Genomic DNA, 26,228 nt, shown 5'->3' on the forward strand with positions numbered 1-26,228 from the left:
TTTATGCAATTCAGTGAAATTCAAGATTGCTGAAAGCTCGAAATTTGCGAGAAAACGGGTCAATTTGACGGCCAATTTGTTGGAACCAGTGAGATTTGAATCCGTTACCACTTTGTTCAAAGCATTGTATGTTAGCCATTAGTCTATTCTACTGGTTATTTAAAATCAATCTATAATTTCACGTGCAAATCCTTCAAGATTTCACATACCTTTGCGTCTTACGACATTTAATCGCATGACCATTTCATCGCGGTGGCTTTTTATCGCGGGACAATTCACTTACAGTTTTTATCCATAATATTAATCTAAAATTCATATGTTGACTGTACTTTTTGAAATGTATATTGAAACCGTTATTCAAATATTTGGAGCAATGATTTAATAAAATTAATTGAAAACTTTCTAGCTTTATTTTATCAACAAAACCATAAATTGTATGACATTTTTATTGCCGTATAGTATAATTAAAAAATAGTTGCATGAAATCTGTCAGCGAGTTGTTCCCGCGATGAAATGGTCGTGCAATGAAATGTCCTATAACCCTTCGCATAACTTGACTGTCAAGTGGAAATGATACAAGTTGCAATAGTGCAAAATTTCACAGGAGTACATAAGAAAAAGATAAGAAATCCTTTGACCTTGATTTCTAGAACTATCTTTTCATGTGCTCCTGTGTAAAGTGTCATCACGTCGATCTTTGTCCCTTCGGTACTTATTATACGTACTGTTCAGGATCTTCATCTCCTGGAGCTGGAGTTGTCAGCAGTGGACCAGCCGGAGAGTTGGGAACAGGAGGACGACCACCTCCAGCTCGGCTGAAGAGATTCCTCTCGACCTTGATCCAGTTTGCTGTCGACATCAGTGTCGATGTTGGCGATCGAGTCCGATCTTTAGTGCACAGCCTCGTGGTAAATATGATAATTAAATCACATTATATGTCAATTGGGTGTGTCTAGGCTTCTAGTTTGTTATTGTTTTGTTTTTGCAGTTTGTTTATATAGTTGTTTTTGTTGTTGTTAGAGTTCCACGATCAGCGTTGAAGAGTTCCAGCAGGCGCTCCAAGAAGCCACCAACTTTCCTTTGAGACCGTTCGTTTTGCCGTTTCTACGAGCTTCTTTGCCGCCACTTCAAAGAGAAATTCAAACGCTCGCAAGAAATGCTAAACAAGTTCGTACTTTCTACCATTTTACCCCGACTTGTGCTCATATAAATATATATATAATACTAAAGATCTGACCACACTATGCGACAACCGAACGATCCGACACTTGGCAACAGTACGCGACCAAATATTGTTTGTATGAAATTGTATGAGACATAACGCACTACGCGACAATCGCATGACGTACATAGAAGGACACCGAAATTTGACTTTCCGACCAACTTTGACGCAAAGTGTCTTTCGTGACGTAACGCAAGTGTCGTTGAGTGGGGGTTGCCTTGCGACAATTATTCTCCTTATTCATATCGTGACTTTGAAATAGCATGTAGCCATAATATTTGGTTTTTCTCGATTGTTCTTCTTCCTCGCATATTGAAGATACTATTGAAGAGTATTCAGAGGTAAGTGGAGTCAGGTCGAGGTACAAGAAAACACGCAGGCAGGTTCCAAGTCTTTATTGCTGCTCGTCCGGTGGAGGCCAGGATCCGAATGCCACCGATCGAGAGCGTACCATACTTATATCATAGAGCGCTCAGCGCATACACGTATTATCATTGGTCAAGGAGTCTGGCGCAGCCATTGGCCGCAAAGCCCGACTCCTCCATTGGTCGGCGTCACCATGACGTCATCGGTCTACGGGCGTCTCTCTTCATAACGTTACACTATAATAGCGCCCGTTTCGTCCATCTTGCTCCGAGGTACCGAACGAATTTATTGACATAATTTACTGCGTAGTGTCGCTTCGCTGTCGCTCAAGTGCGTTTTACCTAATATTGTCGCACACTGTTGTGAAGTGTCGGATCGTTCGTTTGACGCATAGTGCGGTCAGACCTTTACCTTAATTTTACTGTATATCTACTTGTATTTATGAAACTACCCTTGTATGTTCGTTATATGTCATTCTACTAGGGCTGCCAGATTTATTGATATCTAAACCGGGACATTTTAATTGTATTCTCCCCCCCCCCCCCAGGCACAGATATTACAAGAATGAAGAATGAAAACTTTGTAAAAATCGTAAACTTAACAAATTACATTCAAGATCCTTCCTTTTATAAACTAGTATTTCCTTTCTTTTTTCCAGTTTAATTAGTTATTTTAATATTAAATGAAATTAATTACATATTGACAAAGAAGATTGAAAAAAAAATTATCTTCTGAATCTTGCTTTTCTTACTTTTTTAACCATGGATGTGGATCTAGGGTGAGATTGAGATTCGTGCATTTTTTTGCAGTTTAATAACTGCGGGGGGTCGGTATTTCTAAACAATGAAAGAAATATCGAAAACCGGGACATTTGGCTGTCCCGAAAGGTCTCTTCGGGACGCCGGGGCGAGAAACTTGAAACCGGGACAAACTAAAATACCGGAATACCGGGACGTCTGGCAGCCCTACACTCTACGGATTTGTGAAAACAATAATGCAATACAATCGAAGATTTTATCCATTTTTAGTATATCTATCTATGTACGTAGTAACAATATATGAAGTTGTGTAATCATGCGAAAATTCGAACTTGAGATTTTGACTGATTCGAACTCAGAATCGATCACTGATCACTAGTCACCGGACCCAGAAGGTGCTGCGTATTGTTCAAAGGTTGTAAATGCATTGTTAAAGGTTTTCCGAACCTTTTTTACAAAGGATTTACAACAATTGAACAATAAACAGCACGCTTCCGGTCCTACCTCTACTGATCACGTTTTCATGATCTAGAAAAATGTGTGTGTCTGTGTGTGTGTTTGTGTATCTGTCGGTATGTATTTTGGGGATTTTTTAAACATGAAACTTAGTATCGGTTACTGTAATTCTTATTATATTCAAAAACCTTTAGATAAATTGAACTAAAATTTCACATCTAGAAGTTTAAGTTTATTATCTAGTTATATCTAAAATGTGTTGAATTTAAGGATTTCAAAGAAAGACCATATTTTTCGACAGAGATTGAAATATATGTATGAAAACCGTATGACAGACTAGTAGAGCTTATTTTATTTTGTGATATTTTATCTTATATATGTACATATATTGTATAAGTATAGGAAATAATGGTTGTTTGAACAGGTGCACGGAAACGACAATATAGGGATATGGAGTTGTAATCCCGTCGTAGCGGGGGATTGATCAACCCTTATTTCCGGTCGATTTGGTAAAACCACACACCAACCCCCGTAATAAAATAAGACCACTTTCTACCGATAAAAAGGGGGAGAGAAAAATAGAAAGAGTACGACAAATTCATAGATACATGTTATATCAAATTAATTTTATCACAATTTTGACCCTTTGACATTTTACAATAATTAACACGCTTCGGTCGGTTTGATTTCGTTTCATAGTTCAAAAGTAACACCTGTCACTTTCAGGTAATATAATCCTTCCCCACCTCCCTCTCCTTTTCCGATATATAAATTAGTAATATGCAGGTACCACATATATTATATTTTATATATGTAGAATGGTTGTGTGTTCGTTTCGATAGTGGAGATTTGCGTCATTTTGAAATTGTAAGTTGAAATGGAAGAAAGGTGAAGGAATGAAGAGGAAAAATGTCACCGTGTGACGACAGGATTGAAAGGTTGTGTCACCGCTGTTTACATATTCCCCGCCCCTGTACAGCTTTGAGAAACAGGGTTGTCAGAGTTAAGAAACAAGACGCAATTATTTACGAAATTTAAAATTCATTATTGGATTACACACTTCAGTCACTTCGTCTTACGTCGCTTCACTATGCACGCATATTTAATAGTGAAAAATCCATAGATGTCTCGATGGATTAATTAATTAATTGTTAATTTCGTGTTCGTCAGCTTCTCGAAATACAGTGATTTGAGCAATAAAAATGCTGCATTGTTTGTAATTAATTGTTCAGGAAGGCGCATTGGGGTCTTCCTGTCAAACCTTCCTGGTAATATATCTATGTAAAAAATATATGTATGTATAAATTTTATTTAGTTAGAAAAGACAGTGATAAAAAATAATAATAATTGTACGTTTCGTAAGTATGTACATACATACATACATATAAATACTTGACTGATTATGGCGAATTTTGTCGATGAATTCGTCACCGCTGGGCAGACGGGAATTTACAGGCTTTGAAAATTCACTTACCATTTCAGACCAGGTCCTTAAAAGTCGCCAGGCCCCGGGAATTTGTACCGGTTCTCCTCCTTCCCGTATATTTTGCTAGATAACTTCATATTTTTCCGACGAAAAGTCGATTTTATATATAAAGTCCATATATACGGAGTGGTATGTTAGTCGAAGAAGTCTGAATTCACAGCAATTTCATTTACAATTAATACTTGTAAAACTCCGTAGTTACTACATTCATATATTTTGTTCTCATGCAGTTACTATATATATATTTTATTTTATTTTTATTTCAATTGAACATGTACCACTCGCCTTTAGAGATCGCTCCAAAGCGACGAGTGTACTAATTCATAATTCGAATTCATACAAACATCATCCACAGTGACATCTATGGAGAAATTTTTGCAGTATTTTATTATATAAATTGGCAAAACTCAAGACGCTGAAAAACTTGAGATTTACAATTTGCCAATTTACAAGGACCATTTCATAAAAATCGGAAAAATTGGCAAACTCTGAAAGGAGACGATCGACCTAGTGTGAATCCAACCGTGACCACTCCACTCGAAAGCATGATATGCTAACCATTAGTCCACGCTGCTAGTTATTTTATTTTATTTTATTTTATTTTACATAGATATATACCAGGAAGGCTTGACAGGAAGACCCCAATGCGCCTTCCTGGACAATTAATTACAAATAATGCAGCATTTTATAATTACATAAATCACTGTATTTCCAGAAGTTGAAGAACACGAAATAACAATTAATTGATGAATTACAGAATTAATCCATTGAGACATCTGTGGATTTAAATTTTTGTAAATGATTTTTACAAATTGCACATACAATAAATAGAAGATTTGTGACAACAGAAAAGATAATTTTTTGCCAATTTTAAGGAACCGTTTCAACAATGATCAGATAAAATTGGCAAACTCCGATAAGAAACAATCGATTTGGAGTCACAAAACCCCCAAATCTAACCAGCAGTATAGCGGATCGAACCCACTGATCACTTGGTGCTAAACATATGTATACGCTATCGTTAAGCCATACTGCTGGCTATGTATAAGTCAATTATATAATAGCTTCAGGCCCAATCTTAGTGAGTACTCAATTCACAGCTGATTGACGTACAAAGATTATGGTAATTTTGTTTATGTATAAATTACCAAGCGTTACCCAACCACTACTATTTCTACCGATCGAACGTATCGGGACTAAGGCCTCAAATTTTCTCTCACATCCCTGGTCGTCCTCGTCGAGGGGGAGGAAGGGGGGGCCGCGGTTAAAGTAACAGCTGTCCGGGGGCTCCTGGGGAGGGGGCTTCGGTACAAATTTTAATCTGGACGAACCACCCCCACCCCCTCAGCCACCCCCTCGAGCCCCCATCGCCGCAGGTGCCGTCGGAGAGAGGCACCAGATGGCGAGGCGACGCCCCCAAGAGCCCCCATTCCCTTACCCCCTTCTCCCCCCGCGCCCAATCCATGCGCCGATACGCCGAAGAAAACAATTTAAACCGAACCGAATAAATTTGGCCACACGTGTCGATACGTAAGACCACCGTGCGCCGATATGAAAGCGTTTCGGTTCGCTCGACTTGTTTAGACATTTCTTTAGTTTTGGTATGATTTTTATTCCAGGCTCCGCTCCAGTACGTGCGCACTCACGAGGTGGTGGCATTGGAACCTGGTTCCTCGGAACCGGCTGATATTTTTCTGGGTGCGCCGACTTCACCCACGCCTACCAAGAGAGCTTTAGATCCGTAAGTATTCTTTTTTTACTAAGAAACCCAAGACGCAGATATAAAAAGCAAGCCAAAAACGACAGTTGAAAACAGAGAACTACTGGTTCGAGCAGAGATACGTCAAAAAGTTTTTGGCCATAGCACGCATATCGAATTGTCAACATTATAATATTTGATATTGATTTTTAAATGCTTTTTATTATTACGAAATAATGTTCACAATACATCTTATATATATTTGAATAGCTACTGATCTACTGATCATTTTCTGTTTTACAATTTTAATGTAATTTTGTTAGTAATCATAGTATTGTATTATTCTAATGTTGATGTACAGCATAATAGGAAAAAGAGCTCAAAAACCTAATTTACAATTCGTATAAATGCTCATAGTACATCTAATACATAATATTAATTAAAGACTCTCAATTCGATGACCTAAAGCAGATTGTGTTTAGGTAATCTGTGTTCATACCTGAACGGTATATACATTCTGTTGTAATCACCGAGACTCTTCACAAGTGTGTTAGTATGGTTATTAGTGATTCTGTCATAGAATCTACTGGTTAATTTGTTAGTAATACCTGTAACAAATGGAATATTATTTATGGCATACAGTTTTTTCAACTTAGTATATATGGGTGTATTATAAATTATTTTTAGGGATTTTTTTCGTATTATTTTGAGCTTGGAAAGGTTAGTATTCGAGGCGTTATTCCATACAGGTGAAGCATAGGTTAATAATGGTAATATGATCGCGCTATATAATTTCAACATTTTTATATTCATAATATGTGAAGTAAAAATGACAGACAATGAGAGCCTATAATGCTAATTTTATAAGATATTGTGTGAAAATAATAAAGTTATAGGCGCTTAACCAATTAAAATTTGACAAAACAAGTGGGGGGTGGAAAGTCAAACGAACAAGGCTACTGGCAATGGGTGAACTGTCACCTTCTCCAAAAATTTTCAATTTTTAAACGTGATTATTACGATTATATTTCACCATCGACTTAGCGAACCCAATTAAAATCTCTATCGGTGGCCAAACCTCGCTAAATGGCAAAGTTTCAAAGCGTTTAGAAGAGTGTAGGAAGTTTGACGGACCAATTGACGAAGTTAAGCTAAGTATAACCTTGTAATAAAAAAGAGCAGACTGGGCCAACGGGATGCAGAAAACTTTCAACGTTTTTTCATACGTTTATTTTATCGAGGTAAGCCAATATAATCAATATAATTTTTGTTATTAATCCACAAGAATAGTCGAAATATGATTTTTCTAAGTGGAATTTTATTTAATTCTCATATAAAGATAATTTAATATATTATCCCTATTAATTCAATTCAGATTAGTGCAAATACGAGTAAATACTAGTACGAGCTTTTTGCTCGCAATTTTACCGATTTAAAGTTCAGCACACTTCCAATTAACCCTTTTAAACGAAAACAAAAAATAGTGCGGCCAGAACACTATCCCAATAAACATTTTTCAATAGAAAAAACTCAATATAAAATAGTATTAACAGCGGGAAAAAATCCCAAGTGAAAATACGTACTTTTGACTTTTGATTTGAACTGGACGACTACTTAGAGATTTGAAAGCTGAAAATTACTACAAATTAAAGATAAAATACCCAACTATAGATTCCAATATTTTGAGACATCGACCGAACAACATCAAGATATAGAAAAATTGCGCGATTTAAAAAGACATATAGCTCTGAATCTCGAGCCAATCACCATTTTTTATTACCAGATTCGTGTTCACTGGGCATACATATATTTACTAGAAAAGTCATATCTTGTCTCTGAACCAAAAAAAAAAAGTTGTCATTTTCGAACAGTGTAATTGTAATTGGCCAGGAAGGCGCATTGGGGTTTACCTGTTAGGCCTTCCTGGTACATTGGGCAATTTCATTGGTCTGTACTACGTGTCCCTTCACGAATTGATTTATTTGTGTATTCAATGCACTTGGACATAGCCTTGAACGTGACAGAATTTAGTTGACATTTATATAAATGAAGTTAAAAGAATTTAATTAACTTTTCGACCGAAGTGTGTATTGTCGTCGGTTTCATAAAACTTTTCATCGACATTATCGATGCGTTCAATCTTGTCCCGTTCCAGTCGACACACTTTTGTCCCGTTTGAATTCCACGGGAATAAAGAGGGGGGGAGGGAAGGGAGTTAGGGGATGGTTATAAGGGCAAGGAAGTGGGGTCGGGAAACATTCGGTTTAGGGGTGTCTCGTGATGTCGCCAGCAGTTGAGATGTGGCGCCAAACATAGTTTTTGTAATTAAACTGTCAAACGCACCGTTTCTATTAATTAAGCTGTCGCGTGCAAAATATTCTTAAATTCGAACCGTCACGAGTCGCGACTACAACCACCACCACCACTAACCAACCACTACACAGCAACCAACAACACGACAACAACAACAACAACAACAACAACACACAGTCGACCGGTAAAATTAAACCCGCCCGATCTAATACAACTTTCGGAACGTGGCGGTGACAGCCCTGAATACGCGCCCTGGTGCTGGAAATTTTTGATCGCCAATCAAAAACCTCCTTTAAGACGTCTGTATAATATCGACCAATAGCGAATTTTAAAACACTTTTATATGTTTTTATACATGCTACAGTGAAAGCATATTTCAAGTGAACATATATTTTCACTAGTGAAAATATATTTCCACCAATTCAAGCAGTGAAAATGTATCAAAAAATGAATTTAGAACGTTTACATATACATTAAAACCTCGATTATCCCGTCTAATTGGGGAAGAAGGTAGTCCAGAAAGTGAAAACTCTGGATAATCGAAAAAATCACAATTTTGGAAGAAATGTGTACAGGTTGCCAATTTGTTGGAACTGTTTCAATGAAAATCAGATAAATTGCCAAACTCTGATAGAAAACGATCGACCTGGAGCACAAACCAATGTCTGACCAGCAGCAATCAGTGGGGCTTGAACCCGTGGCCACTATGTTCGAAAGCATATATGCTAACCACTAGTCCACGCTGCTGGTTGGCAATTGACAGGAAAAGACAAGTACATTCAGTATGAATAATATTTATTTTTCTAGATTTACATCATTATATGTATATGTTACAGTGAAAGCATATTTCAAGTTAAAATATATTTTCACTAGTAAAAATACATGTTTTCACCAATTCAAGCAGTGAAATTGCATCGAACAATGAATTTACAACGTTTAACTCTATAAATTTAAACCTAATATCCCAATCTTAAATGAATAGGGCCAACCCTTACTTAAGCTAACCTATCCTAACCCTTAAATAATACCAACCCTAACAATCTAATCTTAAATTAATAAAACCAACCCTGAAAATGTAACTGGTTATGATTTCACAGAAATGTCAGTGAAAATATATTTTCACTTGAAATATAATTTCACTGTGACATATATTAATTACAAACCACAAGCATAAATTCGGAAGATTACATCAACAAATTCGGAAGTTTTGAATTTTTAAATCGAAAAAAAATTGTAAATATATTTTTTTATGTAGAAAAATATTAGCTTATAAATTAAAATGAATTATACACATTATTAACTTTATTTTTTTATTTTATTTTATTTTATTAATTGAAAAATCAACAGACAGGATGTACATAGATATGTATAAAAAAACAAATAGTAAATAAGAAGACAAATAGTAAATAGTAAATAGTAAATACTTTCATAAGATTATTATTATTATAAATATTACAGCCGTAAAATGGCAGATCCTTAATACATGCAAATAATCAAATGATTTAATCAAGAAGAAGAACGCTCAAAAACTACAAATTATTGAAAACCCAATTTGCCGAAATTCTGAAAGACCTTGTATAGATTATTGAAACTACTTTCAATAATATTTTATTGGTTTATGGCCTAGTCCTATATCTGAAACCCACCGCCAAGTGCCGTACCTTTTTTTGTTGTTCAAAGAAATATACGCCTATTCCCTAAGACAGTTTGATCCAATACACATTTTTTTGATCTTTCATAGAAATTTGAAATTCATAATTGTAAGTTTTGAGGAATATAAACATTTATTAAAAGAAACCTGAAAAATAAGGTGGATCGAGCCAAAAAAGCCAGTTTTTTTGAAAGATTGTCAAAAGCTGGTTTTTCGGTTTCATTTTAAGCCAGCTTGGAAGCTCAATCGTAGCTATTGAGTAAATCGAATAAATTTTTTGATTTCAGCCGTGATTCGAACCCACGTTCCATCTACTGCTAAGCAATCCTTTAGCCAGTGAGCTACGCGATTGTACGGTAATTTCTCAGGTGATTGAAATCGATAGTATCTACACACGCGTGTACTCTTATATATGAAGTGAGCGATTTGGGACCTCGCCGATAACCCTCTGATCTCGACGGTGGGAGGGGGCTAATGGGAAATGGGGGGGGGTTTGGAAAGGGGGGTGAATGTAATGGTGCCTCCTTGGACAGATGGCGCCGCCCCCGCAGCCGGGACTGCGCCCCCGGGAACGGATGGGGGGCGAAAACCGAAAATCCGATCAAAGCGACCAATACTCCCATTTGCTGGGTCAAGCTCACTTTGACTATTCTAATATTTCACATTTTATATTAAATATATTTATTTAGATTTTATATTATTTAAATCATACTAATAAAGTCACGTGATTTAATTTTCAATCCCTACATATAAGCCCTTACTAACAAATACTTACATAGATACAAAATGACATGTGCTTGTACGAAACTATTCTTATTGGTAGCAGACATAATACAAATAAATGTAATACAGTTTTATTGACTTGATAATTGTGGACAGGTCTTGAACTCATTACTTCTTGGTAGTAACATACTATAAAGCTGCATTACGAACATGTATATCAGCGGGCAAACGTGTCTGATTCTACGTTCGTGAGCAATTCCCCTTATTGAGCATTACAATGAGTGGTGGGGGAAAGTATGTCATAACAGACTAAACACAAGCCTGTCCATATATGTGTATTCATATCAGTGCAGCGGGTTGGTGCAAGCGCTCGACAATCACCAGACAGACTGAATGACAGATAAACTGGATGACAGCTTTAAACGCAATTCTCGTCTTCTCGAATGATAGATTGCACATCAGATGACGAGTAACCTTTCGATGTGCACAGATGCAATTATTAAAATGGTAATTATTTGGGTGTTACTCAAGTGGTAACGAAGAGTGCGTGCTGAAATGTCCACTAACTCTTTCGCACTTGTTGTAATATGTTGAATTACCTTCAGACAACCTTTACAATGTGTGTCGTAAGTTGTGAACCATCCTGTATATATTCGGTATGATATTTAGAAAGTTGGCGACGCGTCGTGAAAAATGTATCGGCGTCGGTGAACTGTTTTAACTGTCGGACATTAGCGGCACGCGGCCCGCGTGCCACATCTGTTGCCTTAGGACTCACCCACCCACCCACCCAACCAACCCAAACCACCCCCAAATCCTCCTCTTGCCCCTCCTTTCACCTCCAGACTCCGGCTCCATCATCAGCGCAGCCGGTGCCAGCACTCTCGCACTCTCGACCTCCCCCCCTCCCCTCCCCCACACCACACCTCTGGGAAGAAACGCAGGCATGGGGTGGTTTTGGGGAGGGACCTTGCCTTTCCTAACTCTTTGCCCCCCCGGCGCCTTATGTCGCCATTTGAATATTATTCGCCGTAGAGGTATTAAAAGACATTCCATTAAAAAACAACAGAAAAAAAGAAATAATTCAGGTTATGAGAGTGGCGTCATGAGAGTTGATCATTCGTGTGATGATAAATCAATCAGTAGTGAGCATGTGAGTAGTACGCTGTCATACGAACCGTTTCTACCGTTTAGTACTTTATATACAAATCTTGGCTCGCGAGTCATACTTGGCTACCGATTACTCGAAAACCAGAAATGGCTCTTGCAAATCTCGGAAGGTGAAAACTTTCCAAGTCGAAAATCGGCCGCACAGGTAGTGCCAATATTGAATACTAGGGTTAGACTTGAGAAAACCATTAAAAGCTAAATTTCTGGGGAAACACCACAAATCTTTAATAGCTTGGGGTCCTCGAAGTAATACAATATAAAATATTGAAATAAATTATGTGTTATTATTTAAACGCAACCACCAACCACTATGCGGAGGTCTTTTATAATATTGTTGCGTAGGGGTGGGTGGAGGATCCAAGTAAAAAGCCTTAGTCGTTTAACAGCATTTATTGATGATTAAGGAGATACACGCACTGACAGTGCTCAGTCCAGAATGACCTGATATCGCCTACGTACCGCGTTATAAGGGGTAGATCTCTCAGGACGTCTAATCTGTTTACCTACTGTATAGTCACGTATTCGGATATGTATTCCCACGGTGTGGGTCAGTCGTTCTGAGAAGTGCAATCATTGTTTAGCTTACTTGCACTTAGCCTGTCGCTAATCCTTGAAACCACTTATACCGGTCGCACGGTATGCACTTAGTTAATCCGTTAACAGATAATCCTTGAACGGTCACACAGTCTCTGGGGTTCTATTCGCTTAATCCGCGGTGTACGTAACAATATTTAAAGTGCACAACATATTCACGTCACACCAGAGAGATATGTATGTATATACGTATAATGTGTTTGCGAAAACTATTAATTACGTTTAAAAAATAACTGAACGACTATTCATAAGAACGAATGAAAGTCATTGTGGCTGTGTCATATTATGAGTAATTCAATATGAAATCAATGAAGCGTGAGTTCATATGACAGACATCTCAAAGTATTCTATTGTACTTTTAAGATCTAGATAGTATGCTAGGTTTGCCCAGGTTAGTTTTATTAGTGCCTAAGATTTACATAGCCAGCGGTATGGCTCGGTGGATGCATTTATGTTTAGCACCGAGAAGTTACCGGGTTCGATCCCGTGCTAATCTTTAATACTGCTGGTCACTTTGATACTTGTATATTTGTGACTCCATGTCACAAATATCTGAATTTGATTTATGTACAATACAAGTTTATATACATACAAGTCTAATTCCATGGATGTTTCTATGGATAAATTAATTAATTGTTAATTTCGTGGTCTTCGGCCTTCAAAATACGGTCATTTATGTAATAAAAATGCTGTAATGTTTGTAATTAATTGTCTAAGAAGGCGCATTGGGGTCTACCTGTTAGGCCTTCTTAGTATATACATATATATGAAAAAAAATGTGCGTAGTGCAATATTCAGTTATAAAATAAAAATTTCAAAATATTTATTTATCGTCAAATATAAACAAAAACATATTGAAATAAATAGTTGAATACATATTCAAATAGAGTAACTAATTATACAAAGTAAAACATTGGTGAGGTGGCAACCCTACCCGTTGCCCATCGGTATGGTTAAGTTTGGCCATCTATGCTATATGGTTATTTATTATGATTATTGTGGTTATTATGATTATTTCGCACATTGCGATCGCGCGCACGACAACAGTTGCCACAAAAATCGCGAATACGGAATATCTGGCACTCGAGTTCTCGTTAGTACAATATTTCGCGTGGCTAGCTTTCCATTGTTTGAGTGTTTTTGGGTTCCAGATGTTCCGTGATCAAGATTTTAGATCGCTTTTTGCGGAATAATCACCGAACCATGCTATACATGTATGTACATATGTACCATTTATTAGTTTATGGAAAACTAGTAACCAAGTGTACGCATCCGTACATTTGATAACAAGTGAGCACCCTTAAAAACATTTTTTCTCAAATTAATAAAACAATAAAACATATTTTTATGATTCTTATTATTTAATGTATTATTTTGAAAATATTTTTGAAAATGTTTTTTACTGAATGCGTCGATTCTGTCTCCTTTTGTCCCAGACCGTAGGGAGGACTCGATCCAGTTCGAAGATAATAAGTACCTTTAGCATTATTTTCAACGGAATATCCCATATGAGCTACAGCATTTCGGTGACACTTTTCAACATTGAAACTTTTCCAACTGTCACACCTGACAGCTGGAAATGCAACTGGATTAGTCACAGACTCAACATACAACTGCCAAGACCTTTCATGGCTGCAAGACGATAACGGACAACCGGGTTGTTCCTCGCCATTGTTCGGATAAAAGTCAGCATCGCCTACAAACCAAAAATCACACATTTAAAATAAGTTTTTAATATTTTATAGAAAATTTAGACAAACAAGCTTACCAATGGGTTCAACATATCCATATGCTCCAGCATTAGTATGTATGACATCTACAAAATCTGCATCTTCATTGCTTAGTCTCAAATCAGGGCTCAGGTCTGAGAAGCAAGGTCCTGCTGGATCCAAGGCAGTAATCTTAGCTATATTTGCACCAGTTATAGTCTTGAAAGTCTTGCCTGTAAATCCTGCTATCTGAGCACCGAGACTATGACCGATGAGGTGAATATCTCCAAGTTTTATCCCATCTAAAATTCAACTTCATTTAAATTGTCCCAAGTGAAAACGAATGAAGCAAACCAAAGCTCACCTTTAAAAAATGAAGATAAAAGTTTTCCAAGCTCCTCCCCGATGAAGTAACTGTAGTGGGTCGATCTGATGTAAGCTACTGATATGAGTCTACTGGAGTCCAGTACCAGAACGTTTCTGCCTCCACGAGCTACCAAAGCACTTGCTACGTTTCTGGGTGCATCGCTTTCTGAATTCGAACGAAAACCATGGATGAAGATGGTAATCGGAAGGTCGCTTTTGTAATGAGGCGAATGCATAAGTCTTTTCCTTGCTCCGAACATTCCAAATACTTCTTTCATAATCAGAAATCGTTCTTTGGAAACTTCATTTTCAATCAGCGGTAGTTCAGATCTGTGCCACAGCTCCAAGGTCAACATTGAGGTATGATATTTAGTAGTTAAGTTCAGATCCAAGCCTAAATGTGCTTTATAAGCTGTGCCTTTACAACAAGTGATGTAATTAATAGATTTTTCCTGGATTTGAAGCGGTTTAAATGTTGGAACTTACAATTTTTCCATAGAGAAGCCATTAAAGTTCTGTAGAGCACGTTCCCAGCTGGTAATCCAGTGTTCCAAACATCATCAATGGCGTAGGATTTTACATTAGTGGCCGATGCGCTGATCAAAACCAACAATGCAGTATGGAACCCTACAGCTTTCATTGTGCAACCTGTTGCACCAATGAGTTAGGTAGTTCTGAGAACAAATCCGAGCTCAATTGAGCTTGTCGAGAACACAAACCATAGAAAATGGTATAATGGTCCTATTATTGTAAAAACCTTTATCAAATCGTTATTTATTTAATTTCAAATATACATATGTACATATATATGTACGTACACAGGTAGTGCTTTTTTTCCTAATGCTATGTAGACTAAAATCAATATTGAACGAATTTGTTGTCTATAAATCATTCATTGATGTGTGTAATTTGATACAATCTGTTTCAATAGACAAAATCATTTCTGTTTTATTAGGAAAATATAATTCATAAAGTCTAAAAATGCATAAAGCCGTATCTCATGCCAGGGGTAGCACACATTTTTGACTTCACTTGTCCAATCGAAACAGAATCGAAAAACGGAATTTTGAATATACGCAGTAGGTGAAGAAAGGTAGCACAACTAGTGATCAACGAGCCCCCCCCCTAACTTTTTTTTAGGGTACTAATTAATTGAACTTCAATTATGACCATATTCACTTTCATAAAAATAGCAAATATAATGTATCGCATGAAAAATAAATTATTTTACGTTATATAAAATATTCAAACATTAAAGAAACATATTATATTACAGGTGAGAAAAATTATTACCACTGGAATTAATTTATCCATACTTCAATATAATCACACAAAGTCATTAGTAAAAAAAAGGTTAAAAAAAACCGTATTTGTATTTTTTCTGAAATTATTTTTTGTGATATCTACATATTATCTATTTGAAGCATATTTATATTATAGATATCACAAAAAGATGTCACAGGGCAATTTTTTTATTTGTCTATATTGTTTTAATCTCGTTTGTATTTTTTCTGATAAAATTAGTTTTTATAATATTAGTTTTTAAAAGTTAAGGCGTACCAAGTGAATAGTATTGTTACGTAGGGATGGGTTCAGGGCATTGATGTATAATACACTAGATCTGCCCTCACGTCTTATACTGGTCTCCCTTTTGGCGCATGCAAAATACATGGCGCATGCACAGTTTCTCTTAGTAGGTAGGTAGGTACCGCTGCGTCGTAGGGAAAAAAAACAGTTTTTTCCCAACTTCCCCGCTAGTTAAACCCCCCGCACCCCTCAGTTAGTGAAGACAAAATCTCCGACCAAAATCACACGTCAGGGCCCATCTATTTGTATTATACATCAATGGTTCAGGGCCCAAGTGAAAGGCCAAAGTCACTTCACAGCATTTATTCAACGATCCGGAAGGTCCACACAATACTACCGCTTACTCCAGAATATCTGATCTAGCGTGTTTACCTCCTTATAAAAGATAAGTTGCTTACCACAGCTTCCCCGATCCATTTATGTATCTATTGTCTGGGTCCGGGGGTTAACAAACTTTATGCTACTACGCCTCCCAACCTTTTATTTTTTAATAGATATAATAATATAGACACGTTTTAAATAATAAACCTTTATTTAAAAAAAAATACTGAACACTACAATAGAGAGAATAATCAATAGACAGCCTCCCCTGGCAATAGTACGCGCCTCCCAATTTGGTGAGTAAAGGGCGGATAGAAAACGTGCTTTTTCCAGGAATTAGGGCGTTTGGGTCTATTTACTAAGCTATAGTGCAAAAAAAAAGGTTCTTCATAAAATTGAACAAAGCACAGCGAACAATTAACAATAAACGGCACGCTTCCGGTCCTACCTCTAGTGATGAATCTATTGTTTACGCATGCACTCACCCGGGTCCATGAGAACTCCAGCGTATCCCTTGTTCGGGCACTTACTGATTCCCGTTAGCTTAATCCGAGGTCTCTATTGTTCACCAACGAATACACGTAGACAGTGTATACTCTCTCTCTCTCTCATTTTCCCACGTTACAGTATATATTTTAAAGTAAAAAGTTTTTATTGTTATACCAATTGACTAGTATCTAAAATGAAGTTCAATTATACATACATATATTCCCTTTTTTTAAATAATTGATCTTTTTATTTACCAATAAATGCAAGTTTCTTGGTAAATAAAAAATTAAATGGACGCTATTGACAAATTGACGACCACTCTAATGAATGTACTTATTATACATTTATATATTATTACGTGCGTTTTATTTTACTATTGTATCATTTTATAGTGATTTATTTAACAAGCATTTCCACGCCGTTTATTTATTCTTATAATATTTACATACAAATTACGCATCGTCAATTTCATACTATTATGTTCATTATTGTTGCATATAGTATGTACATATGTATATTTCAAATCGATTTGACCTCCAAACATGTATATGTAAATACACATATACTACATATGTATATGGTTCTAGAATCTAAATACAAGGGAATATAGACATTAAGGTTATAAAAATATATATGTACATCCATATTTATAAAATTTATTTCAGTACTATTAACAAAACATTATGTAAAAAAAATATCATTACAAATTGTGTTGTTCAAATAAAAAAGTAAAAATAGTACAGAAATAATAGTAGCGCAGAGTGAATAATTTTCAATATAAAATATATTAAGTTTTTATCAAACGTATTCGTGTATATCAGAATATAATTCACAATTGAACTGTCATAATAAAGAAATCAAAACTGACCAATCAAGCACAAACCTTCACCTTAAATATTCGAAAAATAATTTTTTAATTAAAGGTACTTGAACAGTCCTGATTTGGCCTTGATTTCGAGCTTAGGTCCTCCAAAACCGAAGGGAGCCTTTCTGTCAGTCTTCAAATAATATATTCCCCTTTTGGTCTTATCCATACCGTATCCCATGAACACTTCGTCATTTTTATCGCAAGACCCTGACACAAAGATGTCCCAGCTCGAGCACTTGACACTTGGGAATCTGTCTTCAGCGTCGATCGAAGCGCTGAATAGTTCCCAAGACCTGCTGTGACTGCAAGGTGGAACGGCACATCCTGGCTGCTGCCCACCACCATTGGGATAAAAATCCACGTGACCTAGGATCAAATCAACTCTGATTAATAGTCCTATGTACTAATATACAATCAACATAGAGTTTTAAAGTTTTAACTAACCTAGTGGATCGACCAGACCCATAACTTCAGCATCGGAGTGGATTACGTCAACGAAATCAGCATCAGATTCTTTCAATTTGAGATCAGTCTTCTCTTGGAAGAAGCAGGGGCCTGCTGGATCCAGTCCAGATATACGTCCGATTGATTTTCCGGTTAAATCTTTGAAAGTTTTTCCGGTAAATCCGGCTATATGAGCTCCGAGACTGTGACCCACAATGTGAATGCTTTCAGGTTTCATGCCGCCTGAAATCAATATGTTTTTAGAATACGCTTCAAAAATTAAGAATCAAATTAGAGATGATTAGACCTTTAACTAATCCTGCCAGAGTGGTTCCTAACTGATTTCCAATAAATCGTACACAAGTACTAGACCGGAGATAGAAGAAACTGATGAGACTGCTAGAATCCAAGGCCAGAACGTTGACGTTTCCACGATTGATCAACGATTTGGTCACTATCTTTGTTACATCACTTTCAGAACTGGAGAGGAAACCATGTAAAAATATCACAATGGGCTTGTTCACATCAAAGTCCTTGGCTTCCAACAGTTTATCGACGGCTTCCAAGATATTGAACTTAGTCTACACCAACAAATTAATTTACAACTATACATATAGCAATGACTATGTGATAAGTATGACTAACGTACCGTCTTAGTTTTGGTAATAAGATCGATGGTTAGCTTAGAGACGTCTGGTTCACTTTTGCTGCCCCTGAGCTGATCGAATTTGACCCCGAAAAGGGCTTTGAATGGATCACATTTCTTGAGAACTGAAGCAACGGCGATTTTCTGCACAGGTGTTGCTACTCCAGATACGGTCTGTTCTCCAACACTTTGGGCTTTATCCAGCAAGCCCAGAAGCTGGCAGGAAACCATGGTGTTGGAGGCGAGCACGAGGCAACATGTCGCCAGGAATGTGATGCTGGAGTGTCCCATCTGATGAAAATAAATTGTTGATGCGACAAACATTTATGGTGTTTGTGGTCGACGAAGGTTAACGAATTCATGAGCACGTATAGGCAGTGCGAGTTTGCATACCAATACATCAAAAATTGCATTTGTATTCTAGAGGTATGTGAAGTATCCAGAATAGAAGTTATAATATAGAAGTTTTCACTCAATGTTTTACTAGTAGCATACAAATTATATACATACATGTAAGTTTATGCTTACTCTAAGAAGCGACAGAAAGTTAACATACATATTAATATGTATTATAGACTAAATACATACGCTACCATTAAGCCAGCAGTTTGGCTTAATGGTAGCGTATGTATTTAGCACCACAGAGGTCGAAGGTTCGAGTCCTCGTCAAACTGCTGGTTAGGTTTGGGGGTTTTGTGACTCCAAATCGATCGTTTCTCTATCAGAGTTTGCCAATTTTATCTGATCATTGTTAAAACGGTTCCTGAAAATTGGTATTAGTTCATTTCCTGTTGTCACAAAATCTGTGTGTATAATTTGTAAAAGTAATGCACAGTAATCTGAAATCTATAGACATCTTTATAATTTCGTGTTTCTTATATGTATAAAAATTGTAATAATAATTGTAGACAAAAATCTAAAAATAAATAATCCATAGATGTATCTATGATTATTATTTCTGTACTGATTAATTGTTATATGCTATGTATTCTGATTGTATATGTATTATTGTATTTCTGACCGTTATCGTACACTCGTCGCATTGGAGCGATCTGTAATGACGAGTGTATATTTATTGTAACAATAAAATAAAATAAAATAAAAATATTGAAGTGGTACCCTTATCTCGCAGTATATACTTAAAACACAGATTAGAAACTGATTAGGGCGAAAACACACTGAGTGATATGGGACGTCACGTCCTTCTTTATTTGTGACTTTTGAAATAGAATCATTGACATTTGAAATATAAATGCACTTAAATAATTTGTAATTCAAGATTGGGGCGTCATTTATCAACCGACCTAGAAAAGTGCATCCTAATTACTTATATTACATAAAACATGGATGCATTCACATTAGTTTGAAGACATTCAGAATAAATTGACGAAATAAAAATGTAATCTCAAATATTTATCTATTATAATTATGAAAAAATTGTTTTGATTGTAACACATTTCGAGAGGGGGTTGCATTTTGAATTTTGTCTAAGGGCGGTAAGGGTGAAAACACACGTTGGTACAGAGAAAACAGAGTGGTACGGGACGTCACGTCCTTTGGCTCACCGCTGTGACTGTTTCACAGTGGGTGTTCCCCAAACCGAATTTGGGTGTACTTGCACGTGCAAAATGCATATGTTTGGGAGGTCGCACTTGTATGCATCTCCATATGCAACCGAGATCAGACAAGTTTCTCCTACATTTCTTCAAATATGGGATTATATGGGATCAAATATGGGATATGTAAATACGAGGATAAAATATCACCGGAAACACTCGAGGGGGTGATTTTTGGGACTGTGTACCATGTACATGGGCTAGAAAGCTTTAAAAGTATCTATAAAATACACGTACCACTTCCCACTCTGTGTGTTTTCGTCCTTAGGGTTATTTGATCACTTAGACTGATTTGCATTTCTGTACGTTTCATATGTACATAAATAAGGCTGATCAAAGGAGATGTTTTTGATCTTTTAATAACACAGATTTCTTACAAGTTATGGCAGGATTAACTTTACAACTGTTCGTACCAGCACACTATAGACTAGATGGATTTTTTTTATCTATGTGGTTACATGAGTATAATTCTTGATTTATTATGCTATTTTTCATTTGGTTAAAGTATTGAATGTTTGCTAAAATAAATACTTCCACAAAAAAATTGTAGAACTTGATAAAAAGTATTTATAATAATACAAGCCTCTTCAAATCGTGTCCGTAAATTGTACTTCAAATCAATGTAAGTAAATTTGTTTACTAATTTTTATATTGTATTTACTTGTTAGGAATTCCTCATAAAAGTTGAAAAGTATTTAAGCATTTGTATATATTAACGAGTTCAAATCATCATTGAGATAAAATTAATGAATATTTTTTTTAATTGATCACATTAAGAAATTGTCTGTTTTTTATACATATACTCAGATTATTTTATTCGTGTATACTTTTCAATGCTATTTTGCATAAACAAGGTTTTTATTTAAAAATATTGCGATAATCAAGATACGTAAAAGTGTGAATGTTTTGAAAAAAATCATAAACCACTCGTAGATAAAATACTATTTTAAGAAAATTACATAAAAAACCGGCAGAATTTAGTATTAATTTTTCATATGTATATGTTAATATTGTTTAAATAACCGTTTATTATGTAGTATTATTTTATCTTTCATTACTACTATCCATTAATAATAATAATTTCTTTCGCTATTATTTTTTTTTTATTTAAATTAAATATTTTGTTGAATATACATATATGTATGTAACTTCTTTGTAAAATAGATCAAAACATTAAATTATTTTATAAAATCATGCATACATACATACATATGTACATTACTCACATACTATGAGCATTCAACTATGCAAAAAAGGTTATCTCATTAGAATTTATGAATTATTTATTTATTTCATTATGCTCAATCAAAGCTGAGGAATACAGTTATTATTTTGTAATTAAAAGTCGCTAAATTTACGTGAAAAATAGGTTAAATTATACGTATAATTACTTGGCACATTAAAAGTGGAATATCTCATTTCAATTACAATTAATATTATGCAGTATATGAATGTGTGTGTTTTACGAAAAAATCAAAAATCACCTTTAAATTTCAAAAGATTCTCTCTCGCACAAAACCAACAATTAACTGAACAACTCTCAATGATAATTCGCCTTTATATAAAATTGCACAACCTTGAACGCCATGCGAACAACATCTCAATGTATTTTTTATCGCTTTCGCAAAAATTCGTCAAAACAATAAGAATTGAGCAAGAAAGGAGTTCCGTTTTGCTTTTTTTTAAGAAAAAATCGTTCAATACTTATCAATTACATTTATTTCAGTCAAGTTGATACATCTATTATTGTCTAAGGTAAAAAAAATCAATTTAAAAATGAGCACAGTGGTATTATAGCCACTTGAAGAAACCAGATTTAGTAGTAGACTCTGGTGGAGGTCCTCCAAAACCAAACGGAGCTTTTCCTATGGTCTTCAAATAGTAAGTGCCTCTCTTCGACTTGTCGATTCCATATCCCATGAAAGCTTTGTCGTTGTCATCGCAAGATTCGGATAAGAAAATATCCCAGCTAACGCACTTCACAGATGGGAATCTGTCTTCAGCTTCTACCGAAGCACTGTATAAAGCCCAAGCCCTGCTGTGACTGCAAGGAGGAATAGCACATCCTGGTTGCTTCTCGCCTTTGTTGGGATAAAAGTCCACGTGGCCTACGAACCCAACAAAAACAGCTCAACCCAACTGAATCCACATACATACATATGTGCTATCAAATACAAAGTTCGAAAGTTTAAATTTACCTAATGGATCCACCAAACCCAGAACTCCAGCGTCTGTATGAATTACGTCGACAAAATCAGCATCGGATTCCTTCAATTTGAGATTTGTCTTTTCTTGGAAGAAGCAAGGACCAGCTGGGTCCAAACCGGTTATGTGTCCGACTGATTTTCCGGTCTTTTCCTTGAAAGTTTTTCCGGCGAAACCGGCTATGTGAGCTCCGAGACTGTGACCCACGATGTGAATGTTTTCAGGTTTCATTCCAGCTGGAACATTACATCTGAATGTTGATTCACAACTGTAGAAATTTCTACTCCTAATTTAAATAGCATACCATTAATGAATTCAGCTAAAGTTAATCCCAGCTCCTTTCCGATAAATCTCACACAAGTGCTAGACCAGAGATAGAAGTACATGATGAGACTGCTGGAGTCCAGGGCTAAGACGTTGACATTTCCTCGAGATACCAGTGAAGTGGTGACAGTCTTGGCTCCTTCTCCATCAGCACTGGCGAGGAAACCATGTAAGAAGATCACTAAAGGCTTGTTCACATCGAATTCTTTGGTCTGCAATATCTTACTGCCTGCTTCTGTGATGTTAAACTTAAACTGCAAAAAAATGGAAGCTATGATTTGAAGATTATCTTATATGATTGTATGTACCTTCTTGTCTACTGATTATGTACCGTCTTGTCTTTGGTGTAAAAATCGATCGTCAACTTGGAGACGTCAGGTTCACTTTTGCTGCCTTTGAGCTGGTCGAATCCTACGCCAAAGATGGCTTTGAAGACATCACATTTCTTAAGAGTTGTGGCCACTACTGCTTTCTCCACAGGTGTAGCCACTCCAGCTATCGTCTTTTCTCCGAGGGTTTGGGCTTTGTCAATCAAGTCCATCAGCTGGCAGGAAACCATAGTTGTGGAGACGAGGACGAGGCAACATGTCGCCAGTAGAATAATTCTATAGTGTCCCATCTGTGGAAAGGAATTTTATCGTTTATGGAAAATTGTAGTCAGTGAAGGTTAATGAAATCATAGTCATGCGACAAAAATGGTATTATATCTTCTAAACCAGTCCACTGCATTGTTTTAATGAGCAAAATTGTACTTTATAATATCAGAATCTTACAAGACTTCTGTCAAATTTTGTAAATGCTATATTGTATGTTGGTACATCGGACGTATCGTAAATAATAAAAAAATAAATCTCAGGTGAATAATACCATATAAACGCATTAAAGTTAAATCGTAATGATAAATAAATTTTATTTTTAACCTATCATATTTATTTATTAAAAGTTTAGACCATTTGAAAGTTTGGATCATAATTTAAACAACCGTCTGATCTCATTCATTACGATTTGTTTAGCTTGCGTTGCTAGTGAATTTATCGATTTGAAATTGTCACATTTAATACTGAAAATAAACAAAATCCAGACTACCAAATGCACAATAAGCCATTTGCATCGATTTTTAATGTAATATTATGCCTGTATATGTATGTATAGTATATATTTAATTCGGAATTCAATACTTTCCCGCAATTAATTCCGTTAAATTTACCGGTAATTATCGAAGGCGACATTTAGCCGATTTAACGGTTAACCGATATACCGGTATTGCAATCCCTTGCTATCATTGAACGCGTAACTTTAACTCATTAGTCAAACATGCTGATTGTTTCTAGTCAATATGAAAATTACATAGAATAACAGTTAAAACAGGGATATTCTTACATAGACCATCAAATATTTAATTTTTTTTTTTTACTATTTTAAATTACAGTTGAATCTCCACCCTATATAGCACGACAAATCAGTTCCAAAAGATAATATAAAAATGGAAAAAAGATATATAAATGAAAATGTAGGAAAACATAATACAGATAATACGTTTATTTTACATTTTTATTTACATATATATATTTTTTTTTCCACGTTTTCTTAGACAACTGATCTACCGAGCGATAGAAGAATTGACCGTATAATATTTGAAGAATTTCAGTGTACGAATTTTAATAACTTTTATTGTACAACAATTCGTACTTTACAAACCATTATTGCAAGTAATCCTAAATATTTTTTATAATTTGTAAAAAGTTTTATTGAAATTTTAAAATATGTATATACATACGTATTTGTATCATACCTACATACATACATACATAATTTATGCACTTGATCAATTTTTGATTAAAATTATCAATGTTTCATTTTAAAAAGTCTATTCAGTGACGATCAAATGAGATTAATTTCATATAAATATTTTTAATTGTCACCATTTTATTTATTTAATTTAAAATAGCAAATTGCTAATGAATATATAACAAAAGTAACAACTATAATTGTAACTACAAAATAACATATAATATATAATATATATATATATATATATATATATATATATATATATATATATATATATATATATATATACATAAATATGTATGTATGATATATGTACATATATAAAATTACCTTGAATGTTCCGAAGACCATTCGTTCTCGTACAAAACCAACAATTAACTGAACTATTACCTACGATCGCGTTCTCATTTATATAAACTCGCAAGACCCTATGATTCGTAAGAAGATGACATGTTCGTTTACTGTTATCACTAATATAATATGTATATCAAAAATTTATCAAAATATACAAACAGAATTGTATACGTTTAATATACATAACATATGTAAAGCATTGATAATATTTATAATAGTAGATAGAATGCAAACAGACACCTGTGATTTAACCTTGGATGTAGAGGTGTTAAAAAGAGTGAAAAGATTCAAATACCTGAGTACCTGGCTGAATGAAGAGATGGACCCAGATGAAGTTCTAAGAATCCGCATCGAGATGGCTAGAACAGCATTTATCAAAATGAAGGTGGCGCTTACAAACAAGCATCTCAATCTTCGTATGCGTTTGAGATTCGCGAAGAGCTACATACGTCTGGACAGTGTTACTACATGGATGTGAAACGTGGACTCTGAAGACCAGGATGATCAACCGCATCGAAGCTTTGGAGATGTGGGTCTACAGGCGTATTCTGAAGATCCCGTGGACCAAAAAAAATCAAATGAAGCTGTCCTCGGCATGATAGGGAGAGGCAGGGAACTTGTTTCTGTCATCAAGCGGAGAAAGTTGAAGTACCTCGGACACATGATACGGGGTCCGAAATACGAATTTCTCCGTTTGATAACCGTGGGGAAAATAGAAGGTAAAAAATGGATTGGCAGGAAAAAGTTGTCTTGGCTTTGAAACGTGCGCATGTGGACCGATATGAGCGCCGAAGACCTGTTCCGTGCCGCTGAAGACCGATGCGGATATCTTCAAATAGCACTGTTCGACAAATGACAACTTATAGATCTATGCCCAATAAAGACGAATATGGTAATAAAAAAATGTTGATTGGCTCGAGATTCGGAGATGTGTTTTTAAATCGCGCGATTTTTCTATATCTTGGTGTTGTTCGGTTTATGTTTCAAAATCTGTCAATTTCCTGTTCAAAATGAATATTGGAATCTATAGTCTAGTACTTTATCTTTTATTTGTAGTACTTTTCAGCTTT

General features: G+C 35.6%; 5 protein-coding genes across 5 annotated transcripts in view; 2 read left to right on the forward strand and 3 right to left on the reverse strand.

Moving 5' to 3' along the window:
* Positions 1-26,228, forward strand: part of vih (ubiquitin conjugating enzyme vih) — a 347,513-nt gene that overhangs the window by 295,506 nt on the left and 25,779 nt on the right. The gene's annotated exons all lie outside the window — the stretch shown is intronic.
* The window catches only part of LOC143909231 (protein CBFA2T1-like), a 144,164-nt gene that overhangs the window by 107,327 nt on the left and 10,609 nt on the right, over positions 1-26,228 (forward strand). The window contains exons 4-6 of the mRNA XM_077427137.1: positions 733-908; positions 1,021-1,167; positions 5,908-6,029. Coding sequence (XP_077283263.1) covers positions 733-908; positions 1,021-1,167; positions 5,908-6,029 — 445 coding nt within the window. The remainder of the gene's footprint in view (positions 1-732; positions 909-1,020; positions 1,168-5,907; positions 6,030-26,228) is intronic.
* LOC143909314 (lipase member H-like) lies at positions 13,241-15,851 on the reverse strand. The gene is made up of 3 exons (XM_077427235.1): positions 14,512-15,851; positions 14,207-14,449; positions 13,241-14,134 (listed from the first exon to the last, which is right to left on the reverse strand). The coding sequence occupies exons 1-3, from the start codon at positions 14,867-14,869 to the stop codon at positions 13,800-13,802; spliced, it is 936 nt and encodes a 311-aa protein (XP_077283361.1). The 5' UTR covers positions 14,870-15,851; the 3' UTR covers positions 13,241-13,799.
* LOC143909312 (phospholipase A1-like) lies at positions 16,617-22,070 on the reverse strand. The gene is made up of 5 exons (XM_077427233.1): positions 21,969-22,070; positions 18,872-19,159; positions 18,530-18,803; positions 18,223-18,465; positions 16,617-18,144 (listed from the first exon to the last, which is right to left on the reverse strand). Exons 2-5 carry the CDS (start codon positions 19,157-19,159, stop codon positions 17,828-17,830), a joined length of 1,122 nt encoding a protein of 373 aa, XP_077283359.1. The 5' UTR covers positions 21,969-22,070; the 3' UTR covers positions 16,617-17,827.
* LOC143909311 (phospholipase A1 VesT1.02-like) lies at positions 22,188-25,170 on the reverse strand. The gene is made up of 5 exons (XM_077427232.1): positions 25,135-25,170; positions 23,345-23,632; positions 22,994-23,267; positions 22,683-22,925; positions 22,188-22,592 (listed from the first exon to the last, which is right to left on the reverse strand). The coding sequence occupies exons 1-5, from the start codon at positions 25,153-25,155 to the stop codon at positions 22,276-22,278; spliced, it is 1,143 nt and encodes a 380-aa protein (XP_077283358.1). The 5' UTR covers positions 25,156-25,170; the 3' UTR covers positions 22,188-22,275.

The sequence above is a fragment of the Arctopsyche grandis genome, chromosome 3 (genome assembly GCF_051622035.1).
Source record: "Arctopsyche grandis isolate Sample6627 chromosome 3, ASM5162203v2, whole genome shotgun sequence".
NCBI lineage: Eukaryota > Metazoa > Arthropoda > Insecta > Trichoptera > Hydropsychidae > Arctopsyche > Arctopsyche grandis.

Excerpts from the sequence above, each read along its gene's own strand:
- LOC143909314 (XM_077427235.1), bottom strand. The coding sequence starts at position 14,869 with ATGTTGACCTTGGAGCTGTGGCACAGATCTGAACTACCGCTGATTGAA. Across the intron at positions 14,450-14,511 it reads TTTATCTTCATTTTTTAAAG|ATGGGATAAAACTTGGAGAT; the intron begins GTGAGCTTTGGT and ends GTTGAATTTTAG. Across the intron at positions 14,135-14,206 it reads TGGATATGTTGAACCCATTG|GCGATGCTGACTTTTATCCG; the intron begins GTAAGCTTGTTT and ends TTTGGTTTGTAG.
- LOC143909312 (XM_077427233.1), bottom strand. The coding sequence starts at position 19,159 with ATGGGACACTCCAGCATCACATTCCTGGCGACATGTTGCCTCGTGCTC. Across the intron at positions 18,466-18,529 it reads TCTGGCAGGATTAGTTAAAG|GCGGCATGAAACCTGAAAGC; the intron begins GTCTAATCATCT and ends TATTGATTTCAG. Across the intron at positions 18,145-18,222 it reads GGGTCTGGTCGATCCACTAG|GTCACGTGGATTTTTATCCC; the intron begins GTTAGTTAAAAC and ends ATTTGATCCTAG.
- LOC143909311 (XM_077427232.1), bottom strand. The coding sequence starts at position 25,155 with ATGGTCTTCGGAACATTCAAG. Across the intron at positions 23,268-23,344 it reads TTTACACCAAAGACAAGACG|TTTAAGTTTAACATCACAGA; the intron begins GTACATAATCAG and ends ATTTTTTTGCAG. Across the intron at positions 22,926-22,993 it reads TTTAGCTGAATTCATTAATG|CTGGAATGAAACCTGAAAAC; the intron begins GTATGCTATTTA and ends GTAATGTTCCAG.